General features: G+C 40.5%; 1 protein-coding gene across 2 annotated transcripts in view; it reads right to left on the bottom strand.

The window, feature by feature from the left end:
* The window catches only part of IARS1 (isoleucyl-tRNA synthetase 1), a 202,719-nt gene that overhangs the window by 60,043 nt on the left and 119,846 nt on the right, over window positions 1-22,830 (bottom strand). For both annotated transcript variants that reach the window (XM_039481310.1, XM_039481309.1), the window contains exons 21-25: window positions 17,564-17,711; window positions 9,746-9,866; window positions 2,245-2,336; window positions 1,768-1,845; window positions 1,089-1,210 (exon numbers count right to left, since the gene is read on the bottom strand). In XM_039481310.1, the coding sequence (XP_039337244.1) occupies window positions 1,089-1,210; window positions 1,768-1,845; window positions 2,245-2,336; window positions 9,746-9,866; window positions 17,564-17,711 (561 nt within the window). The remainder of the gene's footprint in view (window positions 1-1,088; window positions 1,211-1,767; window positions 1,846-2,244; window positions 2,337-9,745; window positions 9,867-17,563; window positions 17,712-22,830) is intronic.

The following is a 22,830-nucleotide window of genomic DNA, read 5'->3' as shown; positions in this document are numbered from 1 at the left end:
AGGGGCCGCCATGGTTCTATGGGCTCATCTTCATGGTGCTAGGGGGAAGATAGTTTCAGAGAAAAATCTCTGCATAGCCTTCAAAAGCTGTTGACTCCTCATATATAGTCAGACTGATATAATGGGTGACCTGATGAGGCAGACTGATGTGATCAACTTGGATCCAAGAAAAACCTTTTGGGGACCCCTCAGTTACAGGACTCTGATCACACCAAAATCCAAGCAGATTCAGTGACAGGATCCTTATCTTTCTTACCACGTATCCTCTTGTAAAGAGGAGCTTTCCTTGGCTCCATCTGAAGAACACAGACCCTTAGCCAGTGGAAATCATTTCACAGTTCCTTACGGAGCCCGTTCAAGGCAACAACCTCTTTCAGCCTGAGATTTAACACCAGACTGGTCCTGAGGAAGGCTTATGGCCAGACATATTCAGACATGAAAAGGCTCCAGCACAGAGTTTTATGATCCTTTGGGGGTCTCTTTGGAGAAGGCAGGCACTGCAGCCTCCAATTAAGCATCCATCTTGAAAGAGACACTTCATGCCAATGAGAAATGGGGAACAATATAGCTCTGTGACCACTCTTCTCTTGCCCCAGCAAGCTGTATACCCCTACTTTCTCGGTATGCAGAGACACCCAGGTCTGTAGCCAGCTTTTTTGCTGAAGGGGAGAGATAGGATCTAGAAAAAGAGTGCTAACTCTGCACCTTTCCTCCACATACTGCCCCAGCCAGTCCTGTCAGGGTAACACACCTCAGCAATGGCAAGTGTGTTAAAGACTAAACGGAAACACTGCCCTAAGGCAAAGTAGTATACAGGAGTAAAATAGTTTCATAAACACTTCAATTACATATTTTGCCTACCTAAGGAAAACAGAAGTGTTTAAAAAAAATAAGCACAGCTGCAAGATCATTTTCTGGTTGCAAAAGGGATCCTTTGTATCAAAAAATGTGTTCCTTGCATGCTTGTAAATGCCCAAGACTGGTATTTTTGCTTTGTTTAAACATGTGAATAAGGTATGAAGAACTTCTCTCTGTAACTACAGGAAAGAGAACCCTGCCCACTGTCACCAATAGAGACTGTTTCTTACCTCACTTGAGGAAGCATGAGATAGTGAATGCTATCACTGTTCTTCTCCTGAACTGAGGCCGGATCAATAAGGGTCTTCAGATTCTGGTACATCATTTCAGTGATAAAGGGAGTATAAGGTGCCTGCAATATTTTATATATTATTATTCATGAATGCATTCTCTTACTGAATTGTATCCTCTATATTTTCAACCAATTACCTTCATCATTATCAAAACACAAGTTTTTGTGTGTGTTCCTTTTTTCCTATTAATCAGGAATCCTTATGGTACAGGATTATACTGTCCAACAGACAGCTTTGCAAAAATGGAATATTTACTTTGCGTTTTAACACTACAAAGTATAACACGAATTCAAGGAATAGGCCATGATGAACAAATTAAATTGATGCCAGCTGTCCACCTTCCATTTGCATTTAACCCATTATTATTCAGATCTCTTTATAATCTCAGTTGATGTCTGCCTTTTATAATACCAGTTCTTAGTGCAAGTAAACATGCAGAGAAAATGCAGTACTATACAATACAATGATAAAATGCAGTAGCAGTTTTCCCCATTTTCAGACTCTGGTCTGTTACTTCTAGGGGCAACGGTAACAATGAGAAGCATGCACCCAGGCTTGCAGGGGAATCTAGTTTGATACTTTAAATAAAAATTACAGTTGAGTGTAAAACCCTTACCATGAGTCTGCACATTGCATACAGAACACTGAACAAGGTTTCCAAGGCCATAATGCAGTCCTCATTCCCATTTTCACCCTATTCAAAGTATCCATGGAGAAAGGAAAAGGATTAGAAAAACATCTATACTTTTTAAATCATGAACTACATTCTCACACTGTAATACATGATTTTACTCCTTCACCCAATAAATGCTAGCTTTCCAAGATCCACAATTACAGTTCAATCCTACCCAACAAAACAAAAATTATGGGCTACTGTGTATTTTTACTTGCCCTATGAAGAAACAAGGGGCAAAAACATAAATGGAGTAAAAAGGGAACATCATATTTATTTGCACTTTCAGCTATTCAGCTGAAGCTGCACAGTTTTATATAACACAAAGATTCTATAAGGATTTTATTAGCTTAATTAATCTATTTAAATTACATTGGGCTCTATCTACAGTAAGAAGTTAGCAACAGAAATAGCACCTACCTTTAATCTTCTGCGATTCATTCTAACGTACCAGTTGGTCAGTACATCAACAAACTTAACTAGTCGAGGGACTACAGTGTATAGTCTGTAGGCTAGGAGGAAAAATAATTTATTACTGTACAAAACACTTGCCTTCTGCATCAAATTCCTCACTTAAAGAATCACACAATAATATAAAGCCTTGACAATTTAACACTCATGACTTTACAGAAGCAAATACCTTCATAAGATTAAAAAAATTGATTAGACACACACTAGTATTAATATAATCTGCCCTTAAACTATATCATAAAATTAAAATTACAAACAATCAATTCTCATGCTTCAGGACATAAGCACGTCACCAGCTGAAGGTCAGAAATAAATTGTCACCCATAGTCTAGTACTGCACAGAGGTGCATTATGGCCATTTTATGCCTTAATCTGAAGCATACTGAAAGAGGATAATGGACAAGATGGACCATTGATCTATTATGGTTTGGCAATTCCTAAATTTGAACATACTGCTAAAAGAAATTGCTGAGTACTTAAATTCACCAAAAATTGTGGGAGAAACATGAATGGAGATGTAATTACCCAATTCAGGAACCATTTTAATTTGTATTGCAACTTTTTTTAATTTAACTTTTTTTCCCCTGGAGAGTTTCTTGTACAGTTCTTCTAAATAATAGAGAAGACTAAAGGCTGTAAAGTCATTCATGCAAACAGATTTTAATCTCATGAATAATATTAACAAAATAAAAAGATAGGCACAGCCATTTTCTTATGTTCTATGTAATTCAAATGCATGAAGAACTGCTAACACAAATAAGAGGTTCAAACAAACATCCAAGTCCAACCAGAGGGAAACATGACTTTAATTGCTCAAACGTTTTTGGTACACAAAAAATTGTTTTCTAGAAAGATTAGATAAACTAGCCCTTTTAAACAAAAGTTATTAACTTGCAGACAGCTTGGTTAAAAATAAGGAGCTGCTATGAATAGCATAGTCTTTTGCTTCCAGGATTTATTTTATTAATTAAACAGCTATTGAATTATACACCTTTCCTTTGAGAGTTCCTCAGCACACGTTTTACAACTGCATTTCACAAGCTAGTAATATCTTTCAAAGACAGAGCACTAGATATTTCAACCTACAAAGGAAACTTTCTGGAGTCATGTGTCAAGTAAAACAAAAATATTTATGGGGTTTTATGTTCTGATAGAGATCCCACTACTAACCCTGCTTGAAAAGTAACTATGATGCACAACAAGAAAAGCTTGCCAATGTACTTATGTATTTTACACTGAGATATCTGTTTGTTTTGAAACTACATTTCATTCACTTTTAATAGCCCAGAATCTACAGTTATAACCTGTACCATGATATTATACTTTGAGCTGACAGAAGGGAAAAAAGAAAAACACTAAGTCAGTGGTTCCCAAACTGTGGGACGTACTCCCCTAGGGGCTGCAGAGAAACATTCGGAAATGGGTGCCTGGCAGAGCCTGGGCCAGTCCCCAGAGGGGATGGGGAGGGAGCGCCACCCAGCCCTGCTCTGACCCCAGCTCCACTCTGCCCCATGCTCTGCCCCCAGCCCAGCTCCAGCCCCACTCCACGCCACCCCCAGCCCAGCTCAACCCTCATTCCCTCTCCACCCCAATACCAGCTCTGCCTCTAACCCAGCTCCTTCCCCATCCCCGGTTCTGTCCCCAGCTCTAACTTCAGCCCAACGCCTCTGCTGAGGAAGCCTTGGCTGTGCAGTAATGGAGGGGAGATGTGACAGATTCCATAAATGCAGGGGAGGGCTGGGGGCGGAGAAGTTTGGACACCACTGCACTAAGCCATTCACTCAAGTTTAACCAGCATGAGAAACAACAATTTGTAATTTATCCTCTTGTATATTGTACATAGGCACTATTCAAGCACCAAATGCACTATGGTAAAAGTTACTGTTTCTAGATAGGGAATTTCACTTCACTAAACCCATGAAGAATTACTTACTACATTTCCAACTTCCAGTTCAATTTTTCTTTCAACCTTAAATGGCTTTATTAACTGTCACAGTCTAGATATTTAAAATTTCATTCACTGAAGTACTAAGTGCTCAAATGAAAAAGAATATGAAAATCTGAGCCAAGATTGTCACCTTTAAAACCTTATGACTTAATAGGATAAATAAATGATGCTAAGGTCTACCTGCTAATATTTTATTTTGGTGGCTACAATTTAGTGTTAATAAATGGAAGCCAGCTCTAGCAAAGGGGTCCTGTATAAACTTCCCCCACAGAACTAACAACTTTGGGTTTGTTTGGTTGGTTTTTTCGTTTTGTTTTTCAAATAGTGGCCATTCATGTCCATTTTTCAAGTTCTGCACCTCTAATGAGCAGAGATAGAAGTGGGGGGGTGGGGGGAAATCTATGCTTAAAGAAAGAATTTAGATTGTGACACAATCAACAAAATCCAGCAAATACAAAACTGAAACCAATTCTCTTTCTACTGCATATGCTACTGTATTTTAAAGTAAGGTCATGCTAACTACTTATTTTCTATAACACTGTACCTACTTATACCAGATTGGAAAAGTTTTCAGCAATTCTCTGGCTGGTTTTGTAGGAGCAACAGAGAGAACCCAATGGAATATTCCTTTCTACAATATAGTGATTAGGTATTAGGAGCTGAGCTATGGAAGCAACATTTGAAATTGTGCTCTCTGATGGGTAAATTCTTTTTATTATTTGCTTTGTAGCTTTTTAAGACATCAGACACAAGCATCAATGCTTGTCCATGACATTTATGTTGCTGTTGTGACTTGCCAGGCTATACCTGAATACCAGCAAATTCACATTTCGGATTTTAAAACCAACCTATTTTTAGCCACTGACTCACTGCTTGCTTGCTAGCTACAGTAAATTAAAATAATGGAGCATGAACTACAGAGCAGTGGTACATCCAGTATCCAACTGGACAGTAAAACGATTAAGTACATTTGTTACAGATTATATTAACTATGCTTCAACCAAAAATGTTTCAGCTAGCTATTAAATGCATACTACTACATTTTAAATGCACCCACTTATGAATCAGAGGTCTCAGTGTAAATGGTAGAGGGAGCTAATAAACAATTCAACCCATTAGTAGGTTGAAAGGCTCAGACGAGCTAACCCTGATTATCCCCCAAACTCCTCTGGACTGTGACACCGATGGAAGATCAAGGGTATTGTATGGAGTCCCTTGGTTGCTGGCCCTCCTTTTAGGTTGTTAACCGGTCAAAGTAGGGAGAGGCACTGTAAGGTGCTCCCTGTTAAAAAGGGTCAATGAGGGAGAGAACCACAGATACTCCCTGTAGGAGGATTAAGGAAAGTGTGTTGAAAGCCTTTAACAGAGAAATTGTGGAAGGGACACTTCCACCAAAGTAATGTGTTAAGAGTCCAGGAGACTAAATTAAATAATGATACAAATAAATGGTCAAATGAGTACATCTCAAAGGACCAAAAGAAGGAACCTCTATTTATCAAATGATGACAAAAGCTTAGTTGCTCACAAAGGCATTGTAGCTATGTATTTCGTAAACCATCGGAGAGTTCCTGGAACCTGCCAAACCTACGATCACTCATTGGTAATCTTACCTACCTGTCATGGAGGTAGAAAGATTTATGTAAAATGTGTGTGAAATAAATTCTTTTAAAAGGATGCCATAAAAATCTGTTAATTTGGCATTTGTTAAGTAATGTGGCCAGTTGTTTGGTACTACTCAGTTTAAAATTCGTAAGTTCATTAAAAACAAACAATATTATATAGCGCTGATAGCTATATTATACCTACAACAATATATACTGTTTGGTTACCTGTGTTACAGATCCTGGCTGTGGAACTCTAGGCGAATGCAGCAGCTTCTCAACAAACTTGGGAGAGATTAGTTTCAGGGCCTAGGCATTTGGATTGGAGGGTCCCCACTGCCATCAGGAGTGCCAGACATGGGGTCTGGATATGGAGTGTGTGCCTAGAGTCCCAGAGCCAGAGAGACAGTGCCTAAACTCTATGTAGCTCCAGGAAGTCAAGAGCATGTGGGAACCAAGTTTTGGTTCAGCACAGCACCCTGGTGAGCAACTAGGAGTGGGAGTATTCACTGGGAGTCAATAAAACATTTACCACAATATTTCTTTTACCAAGGTATATACTGGGAAATACTACAATAAGTTCAACTCCTGCAGGTGGTAAAAATGGCTCCCACTCTAAGAGTGGAAATAGTTTGTTTTTAAAGCATTAGCAGTTATACAAGTCATTCCCATTTTTTCTAAAAATGTGTCATGTTCACACAAATAAGATGGAACCAGACTGATCTACTTTTTAAGATAAGAGCACTTGCATGATTTTCTCCCTTAAAAATAAATAAAATAAAATAAAATAAAAAGTTGAAGCTATTTCAAATATTTCCAGTGACTTAAGTTTGCTCTAAGTCACTGAAAAAAACACCACCACATTTTAATGAACTTGTTTGCGCCACTTCTAAACAGGTCTGTAGGAGTGCTCCCATGTCAGGGGACTTTCAGTCAACTTTCTTCTTATCCTATAAAACTTTCCATAACTCTTTCTAGGCTCCCCAATCACCCAGAAGTTGGAGTGTTCTTATTCTCTTCCCTTTTCTCCAATGCCAATTTAAGTAGGACACAAAATAGGGACAACCATCATTGAATCAAATTTAGCCTAGATGCTGGCTACCTAAACTGCTGGTTAAAAATGTGGACAGATTCAGCTGTTATCAAGGGGTAAACTGGTGCTTTACGACTACAAGTAGATACTGTACTATAGGTGGACAACTGATATGAAATTTAGCTACACTCTGAATACAGAAATTGCCAAAAGAGAAATTAAGCTGAACTGCACTGAATTACCTTTTCATTCAGTGCAGTATTTCGTGCCCTTTTAAAATGTTTCACACACACACACAAAATAGCCTCTTTATGTTGCTCAACACAGTTTTTTAAGTACTGACAAGGATTCCATTGTAATTGGTTTGATTTTGGTTTCTCTGTGTTCTGTTATTCTTACCCAGGTAGTGAAGTCACGTAGCATTTATTGCCAAGTTTAGTTCCAGTCACTCTTAAACTATAAATGCTACCATGTCTATTTGTTCATTATTTTCGAAGACTCACCTCTTTGATCTAATTTATTATATGAAAGTATAAATGTGAAAATTCATCAAAAAACCAAGCTGATATTAATTTTTTGAAAAATACAGCAGATTATGACAAGGTAAAACTGGTGAAATCCAGTAATGTATTTGCAAATTAAATGGATTCAGATGTTTTATGCAGAAGTATAAATAAAAATGTTACATTCATCATCTTTCACCTCAACATGGGATGCGATACTCATTAGGGGAATGTAACACACTTTCATCTAGCCTAAAAATAAACATTAGCATCTAACATCAATATATTGCTACAGCAGAGCAGCTTCTTGACTTCCTTTTTCTTATGTTTTTCTTTTAAGTGAAAGTTTTTCTTCTTCTTGGCAAAATACACACTTTTCTTTTTTATAAAGCCAGCCGATAAGACTTCTCTCATCTTTGCTAGATTTTTTTCCCCATTAAGAACCCAAAGTGGAGAGATCTGATGCATAAGAGATCTCTTCCCCCGCATTTTTCTTTTTTCTGTCAACACTCTTCTCTTTAGAACTCTAACCAATTCCTATTCAATGTGTGCACAAATACGATACCATACAAAGAAAAAAAACGTACTTTTCTATGCTTCTCCCCGATATCTGCATTCTTTCCTTACATATCAAGGAAAGGATGGCCCTGGGGGGCCTTTCCTCTTTTTTAACCTGATCCGTACTCACAGAGCTCTGAAACATGAGGCTTGTTCCCATTCTGGTCACAATTTCAGAACTTGGTATTCAACCAATAAGTCTATTTCATCATGGCAATGATGAAATAATTGCTTTACCATGGCAAAGGGAACAAATTCATTACAGCTATCCTAGTGGCAGTCAAGGTTCCACCTGAGGGAGTTAATGAAGCTATAGAAGCAGAGGAAAGCCTCTGAAGAGCTTTACAGCAGATTTCTAATAAATGGAATAGTTGTGTACCAGATTCCCTCAAGTGCAATCTGTGCCACACCCTAAACATCTTTACTGCTACCGTAATCCGAATTAATTCAGTGAGCAACTCCGATAAGAGCAGCCTCAATAATTCAGTAGAGGATTTCTACAATACTTTCTTGGACAACTGAAGAATTCATAGGCTTCCCATCTATGCTGAGGTTCTTGGGATTTAACAAGTGCTATGATGGTGAAAGCCAACATCCTTTGCAGATATCTCTTAGGGCTTGTCTACACTGACACACAGTTTGGACTAAAGGGCTGCTAATAGAAGTATTCAACAAAGCGCTATGCTGTAACTTCTGCGTGTGAGTGCTGTGGGCACAATTGAAATATTCCTAGTTCGCATTAACGGAATCCTCTTCAAACAGGACTATATTTAATAGGAATTAGGAACCTTTTAGTCTGAGCCCACAGCGCAGCACTTCGGTGCGCACTGCTATTCACAACTCTGTAGTCCCAACTACAGGGCAGTGTAGACATAGCCTAAGTGTCCAGTGCCCTTTAAAATATGCTTTGACTCATGGGTATATAGTTCATTGCACCAGACTACTTGCTTCAGTGGGTTCCTGCACCTTCCTCCTACATTTAAATGGCACACCAATACAACATGAGCATATGGAGAGATCTGACAGCATAAAACAGATATTTTATATAAATAAACCATAAAAATTATAAATACTATATTTTTAATGTGTTCATGGTGCTGTGATTTAAGAAGAAACTAGAGAAATCCATTCTCTTCAACATATCCAAGAGGGTTATTGACCTAAGAAACAATGTCAAGAAATTTGCCCAGTGTGGGATGAAATTTACCCAGTACGGTTATTTCTCAAGATTATTTTGTTTGGCTGAAATTATTTTTTACCATTTCGATCTTTCTCACAACTCTCGATTTTTTGGGGGAGGAGGAGGAACTCATTTTTGTTTAAGACTGTTGTTCAATTACTAGTTCCAGATTCATTACTATTTCATAATAGGTTTGTTAATTGCCCTAAATCTCTGAAAGGTTCTAACGCACCAAGTAAACTCAATAAACCTTTATTACTGAGCCCAGACAGGTGAGTTCAACAGCACTGTGAAATGTATGTTAGTACTTCAAAAACCGTGGTCATCTTACAGGCTTCGTTGTGGGAGAAGTTACTCCAGGCTGAAGGCCACAGTATCATCATAACTAAGTTCTTATAACAGCAAGAATGGTATGTACATCAATTAGATTAATATTCTGTAGCTGCACATTTCCCTGTGTTATTGTTTTAAGATTTTTTTGCCCCTTTCATGCAGTCTGATCTGAAATCTGAAAATCCCTGGATAAATGCATCCTTTGTGCAAGCCCCACCCTAGTCACCAGTCAGTGAAAATTACTCAAATGAAATCTTTTTCTGAACTGAAACAAAAAGCAAAAGATGCACATACCTGCCATTTCAGCCTTGAAGAACTGAATGAGTGACTGCGTGAAGGAAAGAATCCACTTATCCATGATGTTGTTGCTCTCTTTCATCGTATTCTCATTGTACAGGAATTCCTTTCCATCTTCCTATAAACATCATTGGAAAAATGAATAGTAGTATAGCATGTCAACGCTTGAACACATTAAATCCTATACAATAATATCCATCAGCAGCAGATCTCAAAGCACTTCACAATCTTTTAATGTGTTTATCTCACAACACCTCTGTGAGTTAGGTCAGTGCCATTTTAACCTCATTTTACAGATGGGGAACTGAGACAGAGAATAAGGGTATGTCTACACTACCCACCGGCTCGGCAGGCAGTGATCAATGCAGCGGAGGTCGATTTATTGCGTCTAGTCTAGACGCGATAAATTGACCCCCGAGTGCTCTTCCATCGACGCCTGTACTCCACCGCCATGAGAGGCGCAGGCGGAGTCAACAGGGGAGCAGCAGCAGTCGACTTACCGGAGTGAAGACACTACGGTAAGTCCGGGGCGGCTCTAGGAATTCCGCCGCCCCAAGCAGGGCGGCGCGCCACAGGGCGCGCTCTGGCGGTCACCGGTCCCGTGGCTCCGGGGGACCTCTTGCAGACGTGCCTGCGGATGCGCCACCGGAGCCGTGGGACCAGCGGACCCTCCACAGTCATGCCTGCGGGAGGTCCGCCGGAGCCGCCTGCCGCCCTCCCGGCAAAACGTCGCCCCAAGCATGCGCTTGGCGCGCTGGGGTCTGGAGCCGGCCCTGGGTAAGTCGATCTAAGTACATTGACTTCAGCTACGTTATTCACATAGCTGAAGTTGCGTAACTTACATCGATCCCGCCTCCCACTGTAGACCAGGCTTTAGTGTCTTGCCCAAGATCAGAGTCTGTGGTGAAGCAGGGAACTGAATCCAAGTCTCCCATGTCCTAAACTAGTGCCCTAACGACTGGACCATCCTTCCTCTTAAAAGCCCATTTGTTATCCATTGACAAAAGCCTCCTGTCCAGGCTCTTCTCCATTACATTGGTTAGTAAAAGTATTCAGTGTCAGATACACATTTGTTCTTGAGACACATTAACAAAAGCCAGGATAAACTGACTTGCACTGATCCCTGTTTCATTACACAACAATGTAAACTACAAAAGGGACCAGTTTTTTGTATTTATTAGAACACAGAAATAATAGTACAGTACAGAAGGGAATTCAATAATCCCATGTTCACACCTTTTGCATGTAGTCTAATCACAATTTACAAACACAGGCTAATGATACTATTTTACATCCCCTTCATCCAGTCGGAATCTAAAGCATTTAACAAATTTTACTGACTCTGAGGTGTGTGTGTGCGTGTGTGCGCACACACACACACACACACACACACACAGTTAAATATAAGTGAAAATTATAGATAGATAGATATAGGACATGTACTGTATATAAATAACTTTCATTTTGAAATGCAGCAATTGTTCAACTGCACATGGCGCCCCAAAAGAATTGTTAAGGGTGGGTGGAAAGGATAGCAAACCCAACTGGAACTGCCAGAGGAATTTTAGGCAGGCATCATGTCATTACTGTACATATTTAGCATTTCATGAGAGGCAGCACTGTCCACTGCCCCTGAACACAGGACTCTAATGTATTATACACTGCAAAAGAGAACGTGGGAAAAGGCTAGAAGTATATGTGCTAAATTGGTAATCTATCCATTCCCTTTGCTCTTTCAGGGAGGGAGGGAGAATATCACATTGACTTCTAACTGCACAGTTTTTAAACAGTGATCAGTGGAGATCCCTAATGAATCTCCTATAACACTCCCTACAGGTTCTCTCTAAAGGCCTGCTATCCCTGTAGTGGGGATTTTCATCCTTGAAAAATCTAATTTAAAAAAAAAATAATCACGGTTTGAGAGGGGTTAGGTCTGAAGACAAGGAAAAAATGGACAAGAATGTGTTGCACTAATTTGCAGACACACTTATCCAACCATAGAATTAGCAGGAGATATGGTAAGACATATGTGTTTTTATGTGACCTTTAAGCAAGTGCATCTTGTTTAGAAAATATGTTTTGAAATAGGAAGTCTTCAGTTATTTGTTGAAAGTAATTACAGTAGGCTTCCCAATAATAAGAACTGTTTTTTTTCCAAATGCCACTGAAATACATTTCTTCTATATAGGAGGCTTGCCTTTGTCATAAGGTTTCTTGTAATGGTATCGTAAAGAAATAGTATCTCACGTATAGCATCTTCCATCCAAAAAGATCCCAAACTGCTTTGCAAACTTAAAACAATTATCACATGAAACACATGGATTAAAATATCTACCTTCACAGATCCAGTTATCACCTCAAACACACCAAGAAATCTTAGCTACAGCCAGGTACTCAGATACCATAGAATATGCTCTGAGGAGAAAGTCTGTGATGTACACCTTAACATGCTTAAAAGCACCATCACTAAACAAGGACACTCCACCAGAGAAGCAGATTGCATCAAGGAACAGGCCACACAAATAGTCCAAAAGAACCTGCTTCAATACAGAAATAAAACTCCATCACCACTAGCTGTTACCCAGTATGGGTTTCCAGTGTGAGGTGGTAGGTATCAAACAAATAATTACAACCCATACTTGATAGGGAGCACACCCCGAAAGAAATCTTTCCTGAATGCTCTCTTCTGGCCTTTAAAGAACCCTGCAACCTCATCATCAGAAGCATAGAAACATAGAATATCAGGATTGGAAGGGACTTTAGGAGGTCATCTAGTCCAACCCCCTGCTCAAAGCAGGACCAATCCCCAGACAGATTTTTGCCCCAGATCTCTAAGTGGCTCCCTCAAGGATTAAACTCACAACTCTGGGTTTAGCAGGCCAATGCACTATCCCTCCCCTCCCAAGCAAGCTCCCCACAGACCAGGGCACACCAACTCAAAGCAACACCAGACCCTGCCAGGAGAACAGATGCAAAACCTGCAGACATCTCTCCACTGCTGATGATCAACACGCCCCCCCGCAACACACCTTTCAAGATCCAGAGATCCTACACATGCTTATCACTGCATGTGGTGCACTGGACAAGGTACACAAAATGCCCCAATAATAACTATGTGGATGAAACCAGACAATCACTATGCTCTCGAATGAACTCTCACAGAAAAATAAGATAAAAACACCATATCACCTGTGGGTGAACAATTGTCACTCTAGGTCTGACCTCTCAGTCCTCATCCTCAAGGAAATCCTGTACTACATCTTCACAAGACAAGCCTGGGATCTTAATTTTATAACTTAGCTAGACACAAAAAATCATGGACTGAATAGAGTCACTGGATGAATGCTTTATTACAACTATCTGTAACCCACTTAATCCACTGCTCCTGGCTTCCCCCCCCTCCCCCCCGTCCCTTTTCCCCCTATGACTGCTGGAATTTTAATGGGTCACTGTCCCTTGAAATGTGTTAGCTACTTACACTAAATAATCTAAATAATATTCAGAATGTTACAGCTGAATACATTACCTCACCCACCTTTTCTCTCTTGCAAACTTAAAGCAATATTGTGTGGCCACAGTCTCAACCTATACCATATCAAGGCTGTTAAAGGCTGGAAAGCAAAAGCCATTAGAATTTAAGTCGGTACACCACATCTGGCCATAGGCCTCTCTACATTGCAATTAAAAACCCACGGCTGGCCTGTCCCAGCTGACTTAGGCTAAGGGGCTGATTAATTGCAGTGTAAAAGTTCAGGCTTGGGACCCCAGAGCCCTGGCTCCATCCTGAGTCCAAACATCTACACTGCAATTAAAAAGCTCCTTTGCCCGAGCCCCACAAGCCTGAGTCAATGGTGCAGGCCAGCCGCGGGTGTCTAGCTGTAGTGTAGGCATACCCTCAGCTGAGGAGCTCATCTTTGAACTGGGCTTCCACTGATTGCCCTGACAAGTGAAACTACATATGGATCTCTTTGTCCACTATTCATGCAACCACCTCTGTGGTGCAAAGTGCCAGCTGCTTAATGGTGCACAACAAGATTACACAACAACTCAGGGTGGGGAAAGTGAACACTAATTTACCCATCTGTAACTGCAACGGCAATTTTAAGGGGCAGTATGTAATTACCAGATTTCAGCCAGGACACTGGGATTAGCTATTTCTCTCTTACAGGAAGTATAATGAAACTAACAAGTGGCCAGAGCCTCTATATTAGGTCTTACCCAAAAAATAACACCTTCAGCAACATATTATCTTCTACTTCTATGCTGAGGCATTGTTTCATTACTGATTCATAAAGAAAAATTACATTTGCTGAATCAAAAAATTATTTGCTGAAGGGTCCAGGTTTTCCACGTGCGTCTCCTATCCCCAACTCTGCTGATCTTGCAAAATCTAATGGGATGACAGCACAAAATGGTTGGCTGCAAAGCTCATTTCAGCTAATTCCATGGTCACAGGTGAAAAAAAAATTGAATGTGTGAGAAATTTCTTATGAAGGCTGTGAGGATCCTCAGAAAAGTCTTGTTAATTATAAGGTAGTTATCAAACTTTCCTTGAAAAGATTACTACTAAAAAGACAAAACAGTTTGTACAACTATTTATTGAAGTCTGCTGCCACTATCACTTCAAATGGCAGGCTTTCAAAGTGATTAAATGGTTACCATAATTTCAAGAGTACTACAAGGTCTGAACTTTTTGCTTAGCTTTTGCTTAGTTTCCAGCCTATTAGAAATGTCTTCACTAATAAGTGGTAACTTGTTATAGGATGACTTTCTTGAAAGGAAGAAATTGCTTTCAAAGGATCCCACATATGTAAAAATTTCAACATCTGGCAAAATAATAGTGTTGCTGAGGAAAGACATTTTGATCTTTTTTGTGGATTAACAGGAAGTGTTCAGCACACATATCACTTACTCCAGTGTCTTTCATTAGCTCTTGACATTTACTGGTTACATTCAAAGACCTATTGCTAATAGTAACTATTTTACAAAGATGCAATATAGCTTATATGTGGTGCTGTCCTCTTGCTAGTGCTAAGGTGATTCATAGAATCATAGGACTGAAAGGGATCTTGAGAGGTCATTTACTTCAGTCCCCCATACTTATGGCAGGACTAAGTATTACCTAGACCAGTGGTCTCCAAGGTGGGGCGCAGCAGGAGGAGCACTGCCGGAGTGGAGTCGGGGGGTGGTGGGAAGGGTGGCTGGAGGAGGGAGGGAACGAGCGAGGAAGTTCTCCCCTCCCTCCCCCCACTCCCCCGAAGGGCCACCCGGAATGCAGGGGCTTTAGGGCCCTGGGATAAGGGGGCCCTGGGGCCCTGCCTGCAGCTCTAAAGCCCCTTTCGGAATGCGGCCCTGCATCCTCCGGCCCGTGGAGGAGCAGGGGCAGCCGCACAGCCAGCGGCCGGAAAGAAGCAGCGCTTTCCCCTTCAAAGGCAGCTGGAGAGAAGCGGCTGCTTCTCTCCAGCCCCTGGCTGTGCGGCTGCCCCTGCTCCTCCTGAGTCCTCCAGCCCGTGCTCGCAGGGCCGCTTAGCCCAGGGCCCTGCAGCCCCTAAAGCCCCTGCATTCCGGGTGGCCCTGCGGGGGGGGGGGGCGGGGCAGCTCCCAGAATCGTGGCCATGGGGGCGGTGCTGCGCAGAGCCACCTGCACACCCCCTGCACCAAACAGAAGCTTCCCCAGGTAAGTGCTCTGCACCTCCTGCCTGCCCCAGCCCTGAGCCTGCTCTCACAGCCCCACCCTGAGCGCCCTCCCACACTCTAGCTCCCTCCCAGACCTCACACCCCACCCTAAGTCCCCTCCCGCACCCTAACCCTAATCCAGACCTTCAAATCCCTGTATCAAAGTGTTAAACCAAGATTTTCAGAAATAATGAAGCATATTCAATCACATTGCTCTCACTAAAAAATATTAATAATATTTTTGAGAGACCAAAAAGGGTTTTGTACCATTAATAAATAAAATACAATAAAAATTTTTAAAATATTGTTTATTTAATCTCTCATCCTTTTTTAATTTCTTTTTTTTTGTATGTTTTATAATGTACATAATATATTAGTATAGTAGTCCATGTATATAATTTATACATAAATAAATATACATATATTGGAGGTGCGTGCTCAAAACTTTTTTTACTGATAGGGGTGCGTGATCAAAAAAGTTTGGAGACCACTGATCTAGACCATCCTTGACAGGTCTTTGTCTAATCTGCTCTTAAAAAAATCTTCATTGACAGAGATTCCACAACCTCCGTAGGCAATTTATTCCAGTGCTTAACCACCCTGACAGTTAGGAATTTTTTCCTAATGTACAAACTAAACTGCCCTTGCTGCAATTTAAACCCATTGGTTCTTGTCCTATTCTTGGAGATTAAGAAAAACAATTTTTCTCCGTCCTCCTTGTAATAACGTTTTATGTACATGAATGTCTAGTATCAAGTATTCTTGACTACCAACATTTTTATGCAAATCTACAGTGAATGCAGTTATCTTAGGTGGCACATGTGACTTTTTTAGGAATGATGAATTTCTTTATTCAGTATTACTGATTTACAGTATACTGGGCTAGATGGACCTTTGGTCTGACCCAGCATGAGAGTTCTTACAGTAGTCTAATCTTCTCTGGATTAGACTACTCTCTGTAATTTTTTAAATTATTTATTGGTGACATCATTGATTTTTTTGGTACGTATGCTATCGAGAGATATTTGATCTGAGAAATTATCACTCCAAACTTAAGTCAAAGGTCATCAAGATGAGAGAGTCAAAGCTTCAAACCCTGCTTTCTTATTACCTAGTTTTGAGCTATGAAGTTCTGGTTTTGGTGTAGTGTGAGCCAGTTCCTTCCAAGGAAAGAAACGGAAGAAAAGTTAGCTGAAGGAAAAACAGAAATCTGCTCTGAAAGAACCAACAGACTTCATGTAACCTTTTTCACAAGTGTTAACTCTGGTGTCCTCAGTAGTTAGTGTTTGGTTGGTGAACTTACTCCTCGTCAAAATGTGATGCTAGCAGCACTGATCTGATTTGAAGCCAGGCTTAAAATGAGCATGTACTGCACAAGGTTTACTCCACAGCTCAATTTTTCTATTCCAGTTCCAACACTATAACCTTGCTATGGCACACAGTGTATTTCAAAACCAAGTAAAAGCACCTTTGTACTGTAAGAAATGTTTGTATCTTGAAAGGGAATTATATTTGTAAAAGCAAGGAAGCTAACATACTACAGACGTCGGTAAACTTCCACCTCCTACTATTTCTATAATATCATAAACCTACACAGTGTTTTACAGACAACTAAAAATAATGTTTACAATGTAATTTATGACAGGGATGTAGCCAAGCCATACGGAGTGGGAAGAATAGGACTAAAGAGCTACAGCAGTAAGTTAACTCTGGCTGCTGATGCATGCAACTTGAGAGTTAACCTCATTTTTTATCCTTACCCTTCCTCTGTACCTTCTATTTTCTTTGATATACACATACATGCACTCATTACGGCTTAGAAGGGATGATTAGCATTTGTAGCATTTGAGGCCTGATCCAAAACGAGTTGAAGTCAATGCAAATGACTTGTATTGACTTCAGTGGACTTTGGATCATGCTCTTGGAGCACAGGATGGAAGCATGGTGGACTGGGTCAGAGAACCATACTCCAGGCTTAAGGAGCTCAGCAAGAGAAGGTACTGAGAACAAAAGGAGACTAACGGGGTGGAGTTAGGTTTGTGGCAAGAGGATATGTTATTAACACACCATAATCCACCAAGAAATAGTGCCAGGTGTACAAACTAGCCTTTGCCTTCTCACTGTCTCAAAACTTCATACCTTATGTTGCAGGATCACAATATTTTGAATGAGAAAGCGATATGCATTGTACCAGGGCAGGAAGACATCCTTCAGCACATCTCTTACTCCTTCCTCCTTAAACCGCAAGTTTTCTGCTCTTACCACAGGAGAATTGATGAGGTACAGCCTGCAGAGATACATTGCAATAGGGTCAACTAGGAAGAAGTTTAATGGCATTTCCCCTATGGTCTCTATTACTCGTATTAGAAAGCTTGTCATTTAAAAAAAAAATATTACATTCTCTAAAAGCTTACCTGCAAATACTTATCAAAATGTTTTACAACTCATAGCAAATACCAAACATTGTGCCACAGTGATAGAAAAACACTAGAGGGGATGGATTCACAGAAAAGAAAATCTATAAAAAGACAAAATCATAAGTAGGTACAGCATGTCGAAGATATGAAGGTTTGTACCCTAGTCATATTCTTGTTCCAGCTAGAATATTACCAGTATTGACATGGTGGAACTCAGAAGGAAAACAGTCAGGCCTAAGAACCAAATACGAATCAGAATACTAATATATCTTCTCCTCAAAGTCCATAAGGGAGAAGTGCTCTTGCTGTTGTGACTTATACAAAAGCTGTCCTGATGCTGAGGAGTGATCCGATCAGCTCAGCAAGAAGGAAGGCCACTCCTTTCTCAGAATCGCTCCTGCTTGCACCTGGAATCCAAGGAGGCTGGCTGCCTTGAGGCCAGTGTCAATTGCTGGATCCTTCAGAAAGTGTCTCTTGACTGTTCTAGGTTTCAAGAATCCATGTTAAGACAAGGCTCTTCTCTGGCACAATCTGAAAGTCTTACGTACTTTAGCAATGGATACTACTTATATGGACAGTTTGTTTTTAGGGCTTCCTCTAACAGCATGGGGTCCAAAGGATCCCAACTTCAATACCAAGGAAGGTTTCAAATTTGATCTACTTGGTCCAGGAAGCACTGTCTCAGATCAGTTTCTCCTGAATTAGAAATATCTTGGGAGAGATGACTTCACAAATAGCATATCCCCTGCAGGAGCACCCTTCCCAAAAGCACTGAGAACCATTAGCCATGCAAACATCCAACTGATGTTTTGGAAGGGAAACTGATCCCTGCCTTTTTCTCTGCCTCCACCACAATAGACAAAGCCCCCAGTATATCTTAGCCAGATAACAAGGAGGGAAAATACAAAAAGAAAATTTTAAACAACTTTCCCTGTACTAATCCTATAACTAAACTGAAAGGTTTGTAACAAAAAGCTAACTTTCCCACATAGAAGGAGAGGGAGTAACATGCCATGACTGCACTAGCTAGTGGTTAGAAAGGAATGGAGACCTGGTGGAAACCAGGTATTTACAACCTGATTGAATAGAATATTGGTCTTGAGGGATGTTATGCACATGTTGGCTAAATGCCAGTACTGCACAAAAAGATTCAGGGCCCACATGGGCAGGCTCACAACTCCTACAGTGTGGCTCAAGAGATGCAAAGTCATTAAGGAGAACATAACTGATAGGAAAATATCTTTCCACTATTTGCTCAACTCTACCGGTCAGAATAGACAACTTTAAGAGCTGCCAATTGAGATTTTCCCATACTGCATGAAGAGTAAATAAGAGGTTTTAACATTGGCTTAGACAAGGGATTTTTACTTTCTGCCTTTCCCCCCCGCCTTATCTCATTTTAAGGACAGGATAGTGGGTGCTTGTTTTTGGAGTACCCTTTTCCATAGCCACATGAAGTCAAATTGAGCCATTATTCCACTTAACCAGTTACCCCACTAGAGCCAACAATAAAAAAACTTAAGGTGTCCTTACTGAAGGAAACAAGTCAATTTCTTCCACCAGGCACATAGTGTGCCAAAATGTATTTATTTATTTTTAAAGTGCCCAATAAAAACACTGGTACCTAGAATAATGCATAATGTCTCTTCTGTGTTGGTTAAAAATTACTACACGTCAACAAGTAAGCAGTGAATTCTGAAATAATGTAGAATGAGATTTAAAGTCTGTAGCATGTAAATCCGCTGCAAAGGAGAAGAGTAGTTCACACAAATATATATATTTTTGGCGGTAATAATGAGAACCATATTCACTTATCTTTTTTCAGGTGTATCATAATATGTATCCACTTCAGTTTGCAAAAAGTTTATCTTTTAAAACCTTATATCTGCACTGCCTAAGCTAGTATTTTAAACTACAAAGACAACGTGGTTTCTACTAAAGTATAACAGACTACTGTAGGTCAGAACTAGTGTCTCATTTAGCTAACAACCTATACAATTATTTAAAATAAAGATGTATGTAGTACTTCATTCAACTTGCCAAAAATCTTTTCTTTTTAAGATTTCAACGTTGTCAGTAACAGATTTATTTCAGAACTCAATTGGTCATGTTTTATAAACTTTTTAGAACACAAATTTCTAAACTAATGAATCTATACAGAGATTTCCTTTAGGGCACTTGAAAACCCTAACTTGGGCTGACAGAATACATTCAAAAATACTAGACCATGAATTCTTCTTGAAAGACCTTCTCACATAAACATAATACATAAAATACAGCTGTTAGGGCAAATAGATGGTAAAGCATGAAAGTCAGCATTACAGGAATGTAAATTCAAAACTTTGAATTTAACATTCAACTCTAAAAGCCGGACTTCAATACATGTTTAAAAATAGAAGAAACTTTCTTTTGAATTTAGATGACCATGCTCCAACTGGCAGACCAGTATAAAGCCTGCAGGTCTGCTCAGTCTGACTTAAAACTGACAGCCTTAAGCTGCAGTACCCCGCGGCGTGTTGCGGGCGGATGACCAATATGTGGCAATGTAAAATAGTTCCGTATTATGTCTAATTACTAAATAAATATGTAAATGAAACAGCAATTTGGACTCCATTTATTTATTTATTTATTTATTGGTATAGCAAATCTCATTGTACAAGCCTTTGTACATGCTGTCACTGACTCTTGCGATTTGTTCTCAAGTCACAGGATTTTGGCTGGATCTGGAACCAGTCTCAAAATGATACCAGAAGCTCCAACCCCCTCACAAACTTTAGCCCAGTCACCCACTTTCCTGCCTCCTGGGGAAGAGCAGCTCAGACCACCTTCTATTCACATTAGAGAAGGAACTGGAGCAAGGTGGTTGGTCCATGCTGCCAGGGGCGGCTCTAGACATTTCGCCACCCCAAGCATAGTGTCATGCCGCGGGGGGCGCTCTGCTGGTCTCTGGTCCGGTGGCTCTGGTGGACCAGAGGACCCTCCGCAGGCACGCCTGCGGGAGGTCCACCGGAGCCGCCGGACCAGCGGACCCTCCACAGGCATGCCGCTGAAGGCAGCCTGCCTGTCACCCTCCCGGCGACCGGCAGAGCGCCCCCCGCGGCATGCCACCCCAAGCATGCGCTTGGCATGTTGGGACCTGGAGCCGCCCCTGCGTGCTGCCCCTTATACCCTTGGTTGGGAGCACAAGGCGGCAAAGGGAGCAGGCATGGACCAACAGACACTGCTAATGAAAAGTTTCCAGTCTGAGGGGCATGGAGCACATGCACACCCACAGTGAGTACCCACAGGGACCAGCATTATGAAGGGAGTGAAGAGGACCTCATGCAGCTGCCCACCCAGGCCTGGCAGAATTGACATGAGGGCCGGGGAGGTGGGTACGACACAAAAATTAATTCATTAGAATGGGGGATAAGCTGGAAGATCCAGGCCACCTTACTCAATAAATCGGGCAGAGTTTACAACACTAATTGTCTCACATACACTGGAGGTGGGGAGGGGAAATACAAAAATCTTCAAACAGACCAAAAACACTACATAATTTTTAATCTCATAATTTGTGAGCCAGTCTCACGTGATTTATAAGTGTCTGACTAGAGATTTTTGAACTTTCAGGGCTGGCAATAATGTATACCACAGACACTGCAAACCAATAATACTGTCGTCTCTAAATTTTCCAAATTTATTTTACATAAATGTCATTTTAAATCTTTACCCACTGTGTTCCAAGGTTACCACAACAGCAAATGGCCTGTAAATAAACTTAGGAAAGTAACAAACACTACTGTCTGCAGGCTTCAGAAAACATGCACTTCTCTTGGTTTTATCTGGTGTCCTTGTGTACTGGCAGCTGTGTAATTACAAGACACTGAAGACACAGTAAATAAATTATTTATAATACCAGAAGCATGGACTGTTATAGACTAAATGTATCTTCAAATGAAATTTGTTTTTAAAGCTAGTCAGAATAAAATGCTTCTGAATGTAAAGAAAAGAAACTAGCACAAAAAAGAGTTTATTTTATTTTCAGTCATTAAGGACATTTGCTTATGGTCAAACGCCTTTTTAAAGCAATTTATACTGAGCCTGCTCAGCTCGCAATAATAGCTTTACCTCAAAATCATAATGTGGCCTGTGTTTACTGAAGCAGAACATTATTTGACTTGCTTCAGATGTATTTGGTATTTAATGTTGTGTACAGGTGTTTTTACATCAGTCAATTCCCCATCACAAATGTATTGACATGGCAAGAAGGGCAAAGTCTACATGTACATTCCTTCCAAAAAGGTGCAGAGAAAACTCAATCACCAACTGATATTTGGAAATTATTTTTACTGAAGTTGCAATTTTTAATCCAGACCAGCACAGCAGAAATATTAACTGTAGCACATGAAGCATAGAAGTCCTCATAGGATAGGTTTTTAGCATGTTGAGCAAGAAAAAACTGCCAAGTTCAAATGCTCATCTACACACAAATTGTACTGCATTAACTATGCTGCTGTAGTTAAGTCAGTGCAGTCCCCCTAGTGTGGGCACAGTTAATCTAGTATAAAGATGCCTATACCAAGATAGGGGAAGGAGAAATAGGCTGTACCAATGTAACTATGTCAACATTAGGAGCTGTACTGGTATAGCTTTTGGCAGAAATATTACACTCCTAACCAAAACAGTTAAACTGGTTCAAAAAAATTATGTGACGCCCATAGAAATAAGTATTTCCCTCCTCTCCCCACTGACCCCATCCTTTCCTGCAGTCCCCGCCACAGTTTTTGTTGCCCTGCTTTCGGAAATACAAAGCAGGCAGAGTGGAGAGTATAGCACAAATACCTTCCCTTTAATGTGAGGACCTTCTCTGGAGCTCATGGAAGTGAAAGGAAATTAAATGGGGAGAAAGAGAGACCACCACACTTATTCCCCTCACTGCACAACTTCATCTTTGGCTTACAGCCCATCTGAGTCAAGGTTGCCAAGACTGCCCAAGTGTGATGGTAG

Source organism: Mauremys reevesii, linkage group 7, assembly GCF_016161935.1.
Source record: "Mauremys reevesii isolate NIE-2019 linkage group 7, ASM1616193v1, whole genome shotgun sequence".
In the NCBI taxonomy this organism is placed as follows: domain Eukaryota; kingdom Metazoa; phylum Chordata; order Testudines; family Geoemydidae; genus Mauremys; species Mauremys reevesii.
The sequence above is the reverse complement of the archived record's forward strand: the minus strand, read 5'-3'. Positions and strand labels throughout refer to the sequence as shown.